At 42.3% G+C, this 14,523-nt stretch overlaps 1 protein-coding gene across 4 annotated transcripts in view; it reads right to left on the bottom strand.

Moving 5' to 3' along the window:
* The window catches only part of pax2b (paired box 2b), a 44,649-nt gene that overhangs the window by 13,610 nt on the left and 16,516 nt on the right, over positions 1-14,523 (bottom strand). For 2 of the 4 annotated variants that reach the window (XM_072666798.1, XM_072666799.1), the window contains exons 6-8: positions 9,137-9,154; positions 8,855-8,881; positions 5,181-5,356 (exon numbers count right to left, since the gene is read on the bottom strand). In XM_072666798.1, coding sequence (XP_072522899.1) covers positions 5,181-5,356; positions 8,855-8,881; positions 9,137-9,154 — 221 coding nt within the window. The remainder of the gene's footprint in view (positions 1-5,180; positions 5,357-8,854; positions 8,882-9,136; positions 9,155-14,523) is intronic. The other 2 variants (XM_072666801.1, XM_072666800.1) reach the window with 1 other exon arrangement.

Below are 14,523 nucleotides of genomic sequence, written 5' to 3'. Positions count from 1 at the left end.
TACCAACTGCTGTTTTTGTTGCTCCAGTTTTTTAAAGAATGGGATACAACTCTAACGACGGCAGTTCCAGATTTATGTTCTACACTTTCAGTGTCTTCCCTGAGAATTCAGCGTCTGCCCAAAGGCTACTTTTCCAAGTACAGGAAATTGTGTCAAACCCTCATGTCTGTGGAGACTGGCTGTACAAAATGTGCAGAAGCAGCAGATTGAGTTTAAGTGGAAAATTGTTGACTCATGAACAATCCCAGGACCTGCTGGTGGGTCCTAACCTTTCTTACACTGTAGTCATGGAATAATAAGCTTTTAGGTAAGAAGGAAAACACCTTGGATGGATGGAAGCCAAAGTAAAAAGTCACACTTTGGCAATTCTATTGGTCAACTCGTCTCATCAATTCAGATCAAATGTAAAAAACAACTACGTCTCTACTACGTGTGTTAGAGCACTGGGCGTTTGATCACAGGGTTGTAGGTTTGATACTTGGGTCCACTATAAGTTGCAACTGTTGGACTCTTGAGCAAAGCCCTCAACCCTTTCTTCTCCATGGGTACCATGGGCACCACAGCATGGCTATGTCTTGCTCTGACCCCTGCTTTCAAAGCTTGGATTATATAAAGAGAAGAATTTCATTGCACTGTGCCAGTGTATATATACCTTCAAACATACCCACCTGCATGGGCCAGCATTAGAACATGTTCTGGTCTTTGGGGGTCATATACAGTAACTATCCACTAAGGCACCACTGTTGGGCCCTTGAGCAAGGCCCTGTACTCTTTGCTTGCCATAACATGGCTGACCAGGCTGGGAAGTTATAATATGGCTAATTTAAGGGCTAATGTGAATGAAATCTGCCATACCGCCGCAGAACCTACAAAAAAGACCCCCCAATTACATACACACCCAATACATGTATGTCCAGGGGTCTGCCATAGAACCTGTTCTACTCTTTGGGCATGTTATAACGGCACACTGAGAGGCCACTATTTGACCCTCAAGCAAAACCCTCTTTAACCCTCTTTCTAAGACAGAATATGCAAGATGAGAAATTTCTTTGTACTGTAGAAGTGTATATGACAATAACAGCCAATCAAAACAGAGCTGGAATTTTACTTATGCAAATAAGGCAGTGGTTGCTCAGTGATTAGAGGGCTGGGTTATTGATCACAGGGTGGAGGGTTTAGCTAAACCTGGGTTTGCTAAATCTTGAGCAAGGCCTTTAATCTCTCAACTCCAGGCTCACCCTGTACTCACACTCTATATGGACAAAAGTATTGGGACACTTGTTAAACCATTGCTTCTTCTGAAATCAAGGGTATTAAAAACTACTTTATCCTGCTTCTGTTGGAGTAACTGTCTCTGGACGGTCCAGAAGGCTTTCTACTAGAATTTGGAGGAACATTGCTGTGAGGATTTATTGCATTCAGCAATTAGAGCATTAGTGAGGTCAGGATGATCACCACCCTACCTCATTCCCGACTCCACATATCATCCCAAAAGTATTGGATGATGCACCGTCCATCATTCCAGAGAGCACAGTTCTTCCACTGCTCTACAGCTCAATGCTGCTGGGGGGCTTTATACCCCCTCTAGCCCATGCCCAATAATAGGTTTATGTTTATGTATCTGCTCTAGAGAGTCCTATTCTATTGGCAGTGCCTCTCTTCACAGGGACTAGACAAGCTGTATGTGTGTGAATGTGTATGTGCATTTGCACATATACATCAATGCAACTTAAAGTAGCTGAATGCATTCATTAGAAGGGATGGCCATAAATATTTGGACATATAGTGTAGCTGGGATTTGAAGGGGTTAATGAGGCAGTGACATGCTTCTGCAGTATCTTCAGAAAATGCATCTTGGATAAACTCTCTAATAGCAGTGAATTTTTGCTGTGCTCTTCAGGGGTCATATAACTGCTTCCTCTTGCCTGTGTTTTCATGAGCGTTCTCAGTATGACAGTGGCCTCCTTTTGTCAGGCGGGGTCTTCAGACCGTATCAACAGATGTGAGACTTTTTCCCCCCATTCTATTGTTATTTAATAAAATGAGACTTCCGGCGTCTGTGTGTTGATAATGTTTGCCCAGAGCTCTGAGTGTGTGTGTGTGTGTGTGTGTGTGTTGTGCAGGCTTGTGTGCCACAGGGGAGGCCCCTGACCCCAGCCATGTCTGTCTCTATCACAGATAAACTCTAATTGTCTGCTACAACTGTTCTCCGATGCCCCAGCCGATGTTCCTCTCTTCTCCTGAGAGGCCCCGGTGCAGAACGGCCGTATTCTCATGCAGATGCCGCCGACGAGGGCAGGAGGAAGATATGAAAAGAAAGGGATGAGCACATGGCCAGCAGAAGTGAGGGAGGGGAGAGCGCCATCGTGCTCGGCATCTACGAAATGCCTTTTTAATGCCCTCAGCAGAGCCCTGAGTAATAACCCTGCATTTACATACACCACAGAAAGGGAAAGGGGAGGGGATAGAGGGGTGGGGGAGGGTGGAACCAATAAGAAAGTGGTCTGATTAATACCACCACAAATTAAAGGCGATTTTTCGAGAGCGAGAGCGAGAACGTCCTGTGGCCGTTTCCAGCCTGTCTCTCCTGCAGTGCCTTGTACTCCTTCCCCCCAGGCGTTTAACACCCTCTTTGACTCTCTTTGTGATAGCGAGTCATTTCCAATTCGTTTTGGTATTGATCTTGCAGTGAAAATCAGTTTTGTAATTAGCTGCAAATTAGGCCTTCTTCTGGAGGTGAGTGCTGTCGGCCTGATTAATCGCTGAAGTAATGCCACACGATCGCCCCCAAATTAAAATGAACTCAATTAGGTCAGTCCCTTTATGGCACAGACTTCTGCTTTCAAGGGAAAATTAATAGTCACTTATTGTTTAATAGTCTGCCCAAAGTAAATAAAGGTTATCCATTGTAATAAACTCAGCACTCTTCGGTGAACATTGTGGGGAAAAATTGAACATAAAGTGTGTCACATGCCACTGTGAAAGCACCACCAGCCTTACGATTTATTGTTTTTGTTTTTTTTTAGATCAAGTCTAGAGTTTGGAAAATAATATTGAATAAAATAAGTGCATTTATCTACTTTACTAAACAAACTCATATATAACATCATATATGTAGAACATACATTTTACATTTCATTTTATTCCATTTTTCAGTGATATTAATTCATTGAATTCCTTTTTTTTCATTTCTTTTTTTGTATTTTGTTGTTTAAGGAAATCACTTCCTATAAAAATAACTTGTATTTGCTAGATTGTTTTCTTTTTTCCTGTTAATCATGCAAACACATTTTTCTAATTTTATTAGTAATTCAATAATTAAAGGAGACTTTAGATTTCACTATTGATTTGGAGATTCTAGACTATTTATTCTTAAATTAAAGAGTTAATTTCTATAAATCAATGCTTTATTGTTTATTTAAATAGTTTTTACTTTGTTATTTATATTGTTTATTATACAAACAAGTCCTTTTCAGCAAACAAACCTAAATATAAACATTTCCATAGTTAATTTTATTTTGTTTGTTTATTAGTCTTATCAAAAAAAAAAAAAAAATTATATATATATATATATATATATCTATTATCTATTTTTAAATAAATAATATTATTTATTAAAAAAATATATTTTTTAAATAAATTAAATTATGGCTGCAAATGTTGTTTACATGTACAATTTTAATTTTTACAAATTATATAAATTAATGACTTCTCATCGTACAGAAACACACTTTTGCAAATTTTACAACATAATTACTTATTATTTAATTAATTATAATTTAAGTAATAATTATTTTAGTAATTATATATGCTTATTTTAACATGTTGAACGTTATGTTTTATTTTTAGTATTTATGCAGTTATGTATAAAATGTGCAGAAGTGTGTCTCTGCAGAGGCTGGGAACTTATTTACACTACAGATATGAAAATACAGATGTTTGACTAGAGGCACCTAAATGTTTGAAGAAGACTGCAAATAAATAAAATGAAAAAAATCTGGGAATGTGAGGTTGTTTCCTGTAAAGGACTCATTGACTTATTTACTCTTGTGTGAGGGGTGCCTAAACTTTAGGTATGATTTTGTAGGCTGTATAGGAGAATTTCCTGTATTGTATTGTATTTAAGTTAATAGCACTAATTAGCTGCACGTGTGATCAGAAAGGAATTCATACTTTTATTTATTACTGACTTATTTATTGTATTTCTATCATAACATCAATAAAACACTGTTTGTTTTTTTTACTCGGTTTACTCAGAGACCTCCACCACATTGTCTGTGTACCTTTAGAATGACCGTCAATTATTGTCTAACCACACAGTTGCCTCTCAGCCTCTCTCTCTCTCTCTCTCTCTCTCTCTCTCTCTCTCTCTTTCCACACTGTTTATAGCCTATTGGAACAATTTACCCCTCCACCCTCCAGCAGAAGCCGAGTCAAAAGCAGGGCCCGAGCTCAAATCAGACCACACGGCAACGCTCGGTGACGTATAAGGCAAGGAAAACAATAAAATAAATCACCTCTGTCTAATTGCTCGTCTTCACTTTAATCAATATTACTGTCCTGTGAAAACATCAGGACACCCCATGAAAACCTTTCACCATCAGGAAATCTGATCTTCATTTGAACCCCCACATTTATTCCCCCTTCAGACGTGTAGATTCAGACTCAGGAGCAGAAGATCAGCTGCAGATGATCAGAACATGGTTGGAGAGGATTATTCTGGAGGAGTCTGGAGTCTGATTTAAACCTCAGACGTTTAGTCTGATCTGATCTTGATTGATGGTTGAAGTGAGGGGTGAAGAAGATCACCATCATGGCCAGATCCAGAGAGCTCTCTGAGGCCTTCAGAAAGAAGGGTGGAGATGTTGTAGAGGAGTCTGGGAAGGGGTTTTAGAAGATCTCAGATCAGTTAGAGATCAGACACTGTTCCACCGTCCACTAAATCATTTACAAGTGGAACAGCTGACCAACATGACCAGGTCAGGACGTCCTAGCAAGATCAGCCCAAGAGCAGAACCTCAAGATGAGTCTCCATCAGTCCTAAAATGTCACCAGCAGGAAGCTGTCACCAAAGTACAGCATCTACAGCATCTAAGAAAGAGTCAGCTGTACCCATATGTGTAGTATGGTGTGGGTATGGACCCACGAGCTTGATTGACAGTACAGGTAAGGCCTCTCACCTGTTCAGGTTTGATGTGCTCTGTGGTGGAAAAGACGTCAGGGTAGGCCGGCCGCTCGAACACTCGGTCCAGGGCCTCCAGCTGTTGTTGGGTGAAGGCATCAGCGCGTAGATGTTTCCTCAGGCTCTCCACACTGCCCTGCGAGTCGCTGTTCTGACCTGAGCCTTCTGAACCATCTACAAAGAGACGAGCAGAGTGTCAGAACATTAATTAGGTCAGTTATTAAAGTGTTTTTGATCTTCACACAACCACACCAGATCAGAACCATCTGCATTATACTACAAAAGAACCTCATATGTATGATTTATGGAGATACTTTGCAGTGATTCTCAGAGCTGTGGAATCCTGCAAACTGTCCACATGCTGTTGTTGACATGAATCTTTTAATAAAAGCTAAAATGTTGTACAGTAATGGCTGAGAATTGCTTAAAAATATATACAATATATAATAATAATTTAAAATAAAATATAAAAACATATTAATGAGGCCATATTTATTCTTCAATGTGGTTTTATTGTCCAAACACTGGCATAATTAGTCATTTATCTCACTGAATTAGCAGACTTTTTGGGTTACTGTGCCTTTAAGACTGGTATATGTAAACGAGTTCTGATCTAATTGGCTGTCCTCATACTGGAACACAGCCCTGGCCTGACTGAAGCTGCTGAAGGCTGAATGGGATAGTATTGAATTCATAAATGTAGATATTGTTCATAAATTAATATTAATAACTTACTATAATGAAATAAAATTATATAAAATTATTAATAACATACAAAAAAATTATTTTGCCTTTTTTTTTTACTCTTTTTTTAATCATTTGAAATAACTGGCAGTTGTTCTTTACATTGTATTTATCATTCCATGACGAAATGCTTTAAAGTTACCTGGAATAAAATATTTTTTATTTGATTTCCAATGAAAATTAATATATTTTTCCTTCTACTGTAAAGTTGAGATACAATGTTTTTGTGTATCGGCAACAATAGAGAATGAATCATACATTTGAAAAGTCATTTATTTAATAGAAAATTTAGGACAATTTGCTTTTCCGTGGGTCCTTCAAAGGTAACTATTTTCAGTCTCTTGTAAAATTTAAATTTTGGAAATATAAGAAACTGGAAACTGGAACTTGCTACTAAAATAAGATTAAAACGGTTGGCCATATCACCGCTATCTCATAAAAATCTTGCATCTCCTTTTTAGTTGTTTTAACATTTTTGACATAATGTGAATTTGGCACTTGTTCTTTGCATTGGTTTAGAATTTCATGGTGAACGGACCAATAGAAATGCTCCAAAATGACTTGGAATAAAATCTTTTTACATCTTACAACTTCCAGCAGGTTAATTTAGATAAGTTTTTCACTTCTACTGTAAAGTTGACAATTGTGGACGATATGCGGAGCGTTTGGACTGGGGGCTGAATGGTACATCTTGAACATCATTTATTTCGATATATAGGAAAATTTGATTTTCCATGATCTTGGCCCTTTTAAGTTAACAATCTCTTTTAAAACTGCAGCTCTGTGAAGGTGAGGTTTTAACAAGATGACAATATGCACATGGGAAATGTGCTGGAAACTGTATGGAAGGATAAAATTGGTTGGGGTTGGGGGGGATTCAGCAACAAAAGCTCCCCTCAACTCCCCAACTCATTCCAAAAGTACTGGATGGAGCTCCACCATCCATCATTCCAGAGAACACAGTTCTTCCACTACTCCACAGCTCAATGCTGGGGGGCTTTACACCCCTCTAGCCGACACCTGGCATTAGGCAGCATGGTGCCAACAGGTTCATGCATATCTCCTGAAGTATTGGCAGGACTTCCCTACAGGAGCTAGACAAGCTGTGTGTTACCATTTGCACAACTGTGTCAGCAGCAATGGGTGCAGCTCAAAGTAAGTGAATGCATTCATTAGAAGGGGTGTCCACAAACATCTGGACATATGAATGAAGGGAACTTGATAAAAGCGTAGGCAGCAAGACTGCGGGTGGGTGAGGGTGGGTGGGTTTGTAAACACGGCTCTGTCTCTCTCTTTTTTTTTCACCGCTCTCAGCAGTCGTTTGGTTGTCTCGGGCCCTATTCACTGGCCGTAGAGGTGGAGCTGACACAGGTCAAATAAAACCGCCATTGTCCGTCTCTTCACTGCCTAAACAACCACATTTGCAGACGCAGCCATTCCTGACCACAGCCCTCTGACCTGATTAGCCTCTGAGAAGGACGTCGTCGCTGCCTTCTTGGGTGCAGCCGTGGCGAAATGGTGTACAGCCTGTTTTTTAAGCTGCCCTCACACACGTGCATGCACACACACACTGGCACTGGCATGAGTCACGGCTATCTTACGGAGCTGCCAGTCTAAATTTGCAGCAGATTATGTTCTCTCAGTGGCTCACGAGTACAGATGATGTATGATATGCAAGAGCCCTATCGATTGCCCAGGCGCGAGAGAGGGAAAGAGAGGGAGAGAGAGAGAGAGTGTGTGTGTGTGGAGGCTGGGTGGAGACTGGGTGGGGGGATGGAGTTTGAAATAAGGCCGAGATGAACATCATGGCCCGTCTCATTGTGTCTATAATGCCGAGCTTAATCCAGCACTTTTTTCCGCCGCTGAATTCAATTGATCAATCATGTCTGTCTGCCGGCTCCATTTCAGAGCGTTATTGCCTCTCTGCTCCTCTCCCTGACCTTCTCCTCATCGCACAACCCCAGGCGTGAGCGCCTGGCCCATCACACACTCAATCCAGTGTGTATTTGTGGGTGCGTTCATCAAATTATGCTCCATGACCTGATCTTATACCACAGTGAGACGACGGCGGAGTCACGAATGTCCTAAAGCCCTTTAAACACGATGGTCGGAATTCTATCCTTGCTGAATCCTGGACTGACATACACTGTATGTCCAAATGTTTGTGGACACCGCTTCTGGTGAATGCATTCAGCTATATCAAGTAGCAGATGTGCAAATGCACACATGCATATGGTTTCCTAGTCCCTGTAGAGAAGCACCGCCAGTGGGATAGGACTGAACCTATTGGCACTATGCTGCCTAATGCCAGGCATGGGCTAGTTGAGGGGTATAAAGCCCCCTAACAGCATTGAGCTGTGGAGCAGTGGAAGTGGAATGGAATGATGGAATGATGATGGTGCTCCATCCAGTACTTCTGGGATGAGTTAGGGAGTTGGGGACGATGAGGTGAGGTGGTGATCATCCAACATCCTGATCCTACTAAAGCTCTTCTCGTTGAATGCAATCAAATCCTTACAGCAATGCTCCTCCAAAATCTAGTACAAAGCCTTTCCTGGACAGTGACTCCAACAAAAGCAGGTTAGGCTTTTTTTTTTAAGTTCTTTTAATTTCAGAAGAAACAATATATAAGCAGGTGTCCCAATACTTTTGTCAAAATAATTTTAGCTCTGAATTAAATCTGCGTAAAATCTGAGTACAATAAAACTGGACTTTTTATCCAATCAGAACAGTGGGATCTGAAGACAGAGTACAACACTGCCATCTAGTGGTTGGAAATTTTAACACTACGGAAAATGAACCACTGTCTGACATCAATTTTTGCGTGTAAGATATTATTTTAAAAAATCAAGACTGTGTTTTTGAGAATCGATACAACATCGTAAAACGTAACACTCTATCGCAATACTTCAAAATATCAAAATCTACGATACCCTACGATAAAAATATCAAAATCTACGAAACCCTACGATAAACCCTCCTAGCTCGTGATGCACCATGCCGTATGGAGCTCACAACCCTTTTCTTTGGGGGTCTTCTTTTCCAAGCCAGATGTTCTGGCTGTGTATTTCCGAGCAGGCATTCTAAGCAGGCAGACCACTCCCCCACCCCCCACCCACTCCATCCCACCCCAGAGGGTCCTAAAGGCAAGGGGAGCATTTCCTCCAGTGTGTGCTGGAGCAAATGGAGTCATTAATTACCCTCCATTACAGAGCCCGGGCCACAAACCTGATCAATACGAGTGCATTTGTCATTCACACTAGTGACACAAACTTCCCACACACAAGATAAACCACACACACACACAAGGCTATTACTGCTCAGCCTAATGTGGCTTTGGCATTTTGACTGCGACTATCAAATGTCTTCGCCTGCAGAACAGCGGGGCTCTCTACAGCCAACAATGAAGCTGTACAGGAGCGCCGAGGCCTGTTTGGAAGCTTAGAAAATGGTAATAGGAACACTGGAAGTGAAAAGGTCTGGTTTACACAAATCCTGTGTATCCTATTCCCTAATATCCTAATAACACCCTAATACCCTAATACCCTAATACCCTAGTTATTGCAATAATACTGGAATCATATTGGTATCAAATCCAATCACTTTATTGTAGCGTCACATTTATGCCTGGCCCAACTGGACAAGTACACCACCCTACACCAATCAGAGTTCTTGGGCAAGACTACTAACTACAAGAACTCTGACTGGTGTAGGGTGGTGTCCTGGTCCAGACGGGCCATCAAACCCTAGTCTGCCACAGGAAAGAGGTGTTTTTACCCACTATGCAACACCAACTGCTGATTGATGGGGTACAAGTTTGATGGCCTGACTGGACAAGTACACCACCCTACACCAGAGTTCTTGGGCAAGACTACTAACTACAAGAACTCTGATTGGTGTAGCATGGTGTACTGGTCCAGTTGGGTCATCAAACTCTAGCCTGCCACAGGAAAGACAGTGGTCTTGCCCAAGAACTCTGATTGGTGTAGGGTGGTGTACTGGTCCAGACGGGCCATCAAACCCTAGTCTGCCACAGGAAAGAGGTGATTTTACCCACTGTGCAACACCAACTGCTGATTGATGGGGTCCAAGTTTGATGGCCTGACTGGACAAGTAGACCACCCTACACCATATCAGAGTTCTTGGTCAAAACTACTAACTACAAGAACTCTGATTGGTGTAGCGTGGTGTACTGGTCCAGTTGGGTCATCAAACTCTAGCCTGCCACAGGAAAGACAGTGGTCTTGCCCAAGAACTCTGATTGGTGTAGGGTGGTGTACTGGTTCAGTTGGGTCATCAAACTCTAGCCTGCCACAGGAAAGGCAGTGGTCTTGCCCAAGAACTCTGATTGGTGTAGGGTGGTGTACTGGTCCAGTTGGGTCATCAAACTCTAGCCTGCCACAGGAAAGGCAGTGGTCTTGCCCAAGAACTCTGATTGGTGTAGGGTGGTGTACTGGTCCAGCCAGGCCATCAAACCCTTGTCTGCCACAGGAAAGAGGTGTTTTTACCCACTGTGCTACACCAACTGCTGATTGATGGGGTACAAGTTTGATGGCCTGACTTGACAAGTACACCACCCTTCACCAATCAGAGTTCTTGTAGTTAGTGGTCTTGCCCAAGAACTCTGATTGGTGTAGGGTGGTGTACTGGTCCAGTTGGGCCATCAAACTCTAGTCTGCCACAGGAAAGGCAGTATTTTTTACACCAACTGTGCTACACCAACTGCTGATTGATGGGGTCCAGGTTTGATGGCTTGACTGGACAAGTACACCACCCTACAGCAGAGTTCTTGTAGTTAGTGGTCTTGCCCAAGAACTCTGATTGGTGTAGGGTGGTGTACTGGTCCAGTTGGGCCATCAAACCCTAGTCAGCCACAGGAAAGAGGTGATTTTATCTACTATGCAACACCAACTGCTAATTGATGGGGTCCAAGTTTGATGGCCCGACTGGACAAGTACACCACCCTACACCAGAGTTCTTGGGAAAGACTACTAACTACAAGAACTCTGATTGATGTAGGGTGGTGTACTGGTCCAGACGGGTCATCAAACTCTAGTCTGCCACAGGAAAGGCAGTATTTTTTACACCAACTATGCTACACCAACTGCTGATTGATGGGGTCCAGGTTTGATGGCTTGACTGGACAAGTACACCACCCGACACCAATCAGAGTTCTTGGGGTGCAAGTTTGATTTTGCTTGAATACTAGGCTTGCAGCGATGTGGGAAATATGGGCCTATTTCAATATTTGATATTTTTCACGTACATATATGCCATAAAGGTACAACTACATCAGCCTGGATTAACAATCTGAGAAATACTGTTTGTCTTTTAATAGGGTTACAAATGCAGTACATTTTGGAGCAGCTCAGTTTAGCATCACCTAAACTTTCTGTTCTTCCAGAGTAAAATAAATATACCATCAAATATCTAACGCTAATGATATGATTCCGATATTCACATGAATCCCTATTTAATACACTGTCACAACCAGCTTCGACCAGAATATAGATTCCAAAACCAGTCCTGAGCCAGCAATTTGTTCGCCACTTAAATCTCTATCGCAACCTGTGAGTGGAGTTTGAGCAGCAGAACCTCGCTCAATGCCTTCTCTTTCTTTTTACACTAAATCACCTCTCGCTGCTTCTCTAGAGTAATTGAGCCTCTCGGCGAAGTGGTGCTCAAAATGTGATCAAGACACCAGCACACCTTCACACCTGTCAGAGATGGAGCCAGCGTTTTGCCCATCAGTGCTTATGTAATAGCCTCCACCTGGAGACAGAATGGCTGTGGGCTTTGAGCCACCGGCCCCCCAGCCCCCCGGCCCCCTGGCCACACTCTCTCCTGCCCTGCTGCTGCCGTATTGATCTGCCACTGCGAGGAGTGGATTCGTTTTGACGTGGGGCGGCATTAGAGCTGAGGTAACGAGGGAGGCCACTCTATCAGAGTGCGGGAGTGGCTCTGAAATACTGCGGAATGCACACCCACGGGTCACGACCCCTCCGAGAGAGAAAGAGAAGAGGGTTAAGAGGAAGAGAGATCATAATAGGAGGGGGGCAAAGATTGCGATTGGAAAAATGCGGCAGAATTGAATGGAAAAGGATTGAGAACGGTGGGAAGGCCTCGATGCAGAGAGATGGAAAGGGTCTAAGGGGTTTTTCTTGTACATGCTTAGCAAAAAGTGTTCTGCTGAGGTTCTTTAACTTCTAACAATGGTGGAACACGTGTTGGTGATAAATAGAACCAACTGTTCAAAAGATTGGACGAACCATCAGGAAAACGATTTGCTTGTCGAAGAACCATTCTACTCAAAAAGAACAATTTTAACATTTAAACAGTTCTCTGGAGAGTGGAGAATTGTCATGGTTCTGTGGAGAACCATTGCCTTTGATGAACCTTATAAAGTATCCACTCTCAAAATAGGTTCAAAGGCATTGTATTCCAATGGCCTACAAAGTATCAGCATCTGGCCATCCCTAACCCATCTACACTGTTATGTGTAGTATAAGAATATTGAGGAACTTTTAGAGGTTCTTCAGTTTGAAACTGTGGAGGAACCTTTTAAAGTGCTTTCAAGGAACCTTTTTTTCTAAAAACCTTTTCTTGAAGGTTCCTTAAAGGTTACAAAAGAGATTCCTCACAGTTTTAAATTGAAGAACTTTAAGAATCTTATACTTTTAACAGAGCAGGTTCTCCTTCTGAACTGTAAATTGTTGAAAGTCTAAGTCCCTTGAGGAACTGTTGGAGGTTCTTCAATTTAAAACTGTCGAGGAACCTTTTAAAGTGCTTTCAAGGAACCTTTTTTCTAAAAACCTTTTGTTGAAGATTCCTTAAAGGTTACTTGTACTTTTAAACTGTTGAAGAATCTCTTATGGTGCTTTGATGGTCCCTTAAAGCACATTTTCAAGTGTGAAGAAACCCAGTTCCCCAACAGTGTACATATATGGTATACATTCTGGAGCATTGCTCCATTAAAATTCTTTAGTTTCCTAAAGAACCTTGAATGCTTTAATTGTATGTTTCCACTGAATGCTTTCATGAGTTTTTCAGAGGTTCTTTACCTTAGTGGTTCTCAAATCAGGGTTAGTACATTGTGAGTTGTAAGTTGCTCAGGATAAAAACATCAGAAAAGAGACCATACATGTAAATAAGTCTCCAGAGACAGTCAGATTGATTTGCCATTGTCTTTGTCTTTTTTCTAATCTCGTGCACCTTTCTTCATGTCTCCTTCATGGCCATTTGTTATTGCTTTGGTTTACGTCTCCACCCCCTTTGCCATGACTTTACCATCACCTGTATACAGTCTACCCTTCCTGTCTCTGGTGTTTCTTGTCTTGTCTTGTATGTAAGTAGACCCTGGTGGACAGCTGTAAACATGCATTTCTGGACAAGCTGAGAGATCCAGAGAGAAGCATGTGGGCTGAGGCAGTAAAGTAATACTACAGGATCTTACACTAATATGACTCTATGGGTTACGCAGCGTTACACAGCAGCAGTTCTGGAGAGAGGTTCTCCTCCTGCAGCTCCATCACCAAACCTCCACAGTGCAGTAGCAGCAGACGCTGTTATCCCCCTGTTACAGTCAGTGAAACATCAACATGACCAATGCTGATATTTTATGATGAAGCTGATATTTTAAGATAAGTTTGATACACAGTGTTGTCTAGTTTAACCCCTCAAACTATTAATGTTAGTCATAATCATTTTGTTTACTATATTTGTGGCATCCCACAGGGCTCAGTTGTGGGGCCTATGAAACTGACATATAGTATGATAGTAATGAAGGAGTGTAGGCTTACATACTGAGTTTAAAGGGTTTTAGGTTTGAGGGTTAATCTGATTCAGTTCAGAATCCAAATGATTCATATCTCCTCGATTTGATTCTCTTTAGTGAATGAAGCAGAAGCACAGTGAATCCTACTCCGACCTCAGGCTTGCTGGGTCTATATCAAGCCAGTTTCAGAGCACTTGAGCAGCATTTAAGGCTGCAGTCCAGTGCTGGACCATGCATGAGGGTGACCGGTGTGATCTTTCATCTCTTTAATAGCCCGAGCGTATGAGACAGGGCTAAAGTAATGGCTCTGATATGAGGTGCTGCTGGGGGGGAGGGTTGGTGGGGGGCAATATGGATGGTAGATGTTAATTTGTGAGGTAATTGCTTTTCTCGACGGAATTGCAAATTCCCTTAAATGTCACTTCCACCTCGCTGCTCGGACAGTCATGGGTGCCAGAGCCACCACCAGTCTCTCTCTCTCTCTCTCTCTCACATTCTCTCTCTCTCTGACTCTATCTCGCTGGTTTTAATTTGCAGTAATACAGTGGCAGTGGCAGATTAATAGCTGAGGTGACACCTGTGTCCCTGTGGCCGTCCCTGGTAGAGATGTGGTGTACATAACGCGTGTCACGCCGCATTATCTCCTGCTCCGAGTGTAAGGGGAGCTGTATCGGGGCCTGCTGCTGATCCAGCCGTACTGTAGGGGCTGCAGGAGTAACAGCTGATGGCCCTGGCTGGCACGAGGCCACGGTGCAGGCTGAAAACAAACCCCTGTCGCTGCTAAGACCATCTATTATGTTGTAGCTGACACGGCGGCTCTTAA

The sequence above is a fragment of the Salminus brasiliensis genome, chromosome 22 (assembly GCF_030463535.1).
Source record: "Salminus brasiliensis chromosome 22, fSalBra1.hap2, whole genome shotgun sequence".
In the NCBI taxonomy this organism is placed as follows: domain Eukaryota; kingdom Metazoa; phylum Chordata; class Actinopteri; order Characiformes; family Bryconidae; genus Salminus; species Salminus brasiliensis.
The sequence above is the reverse complement of the archived record's forward strand: the minus strand, read 5'-3'. Positions and strand labels throughout refer to the sequence as shown.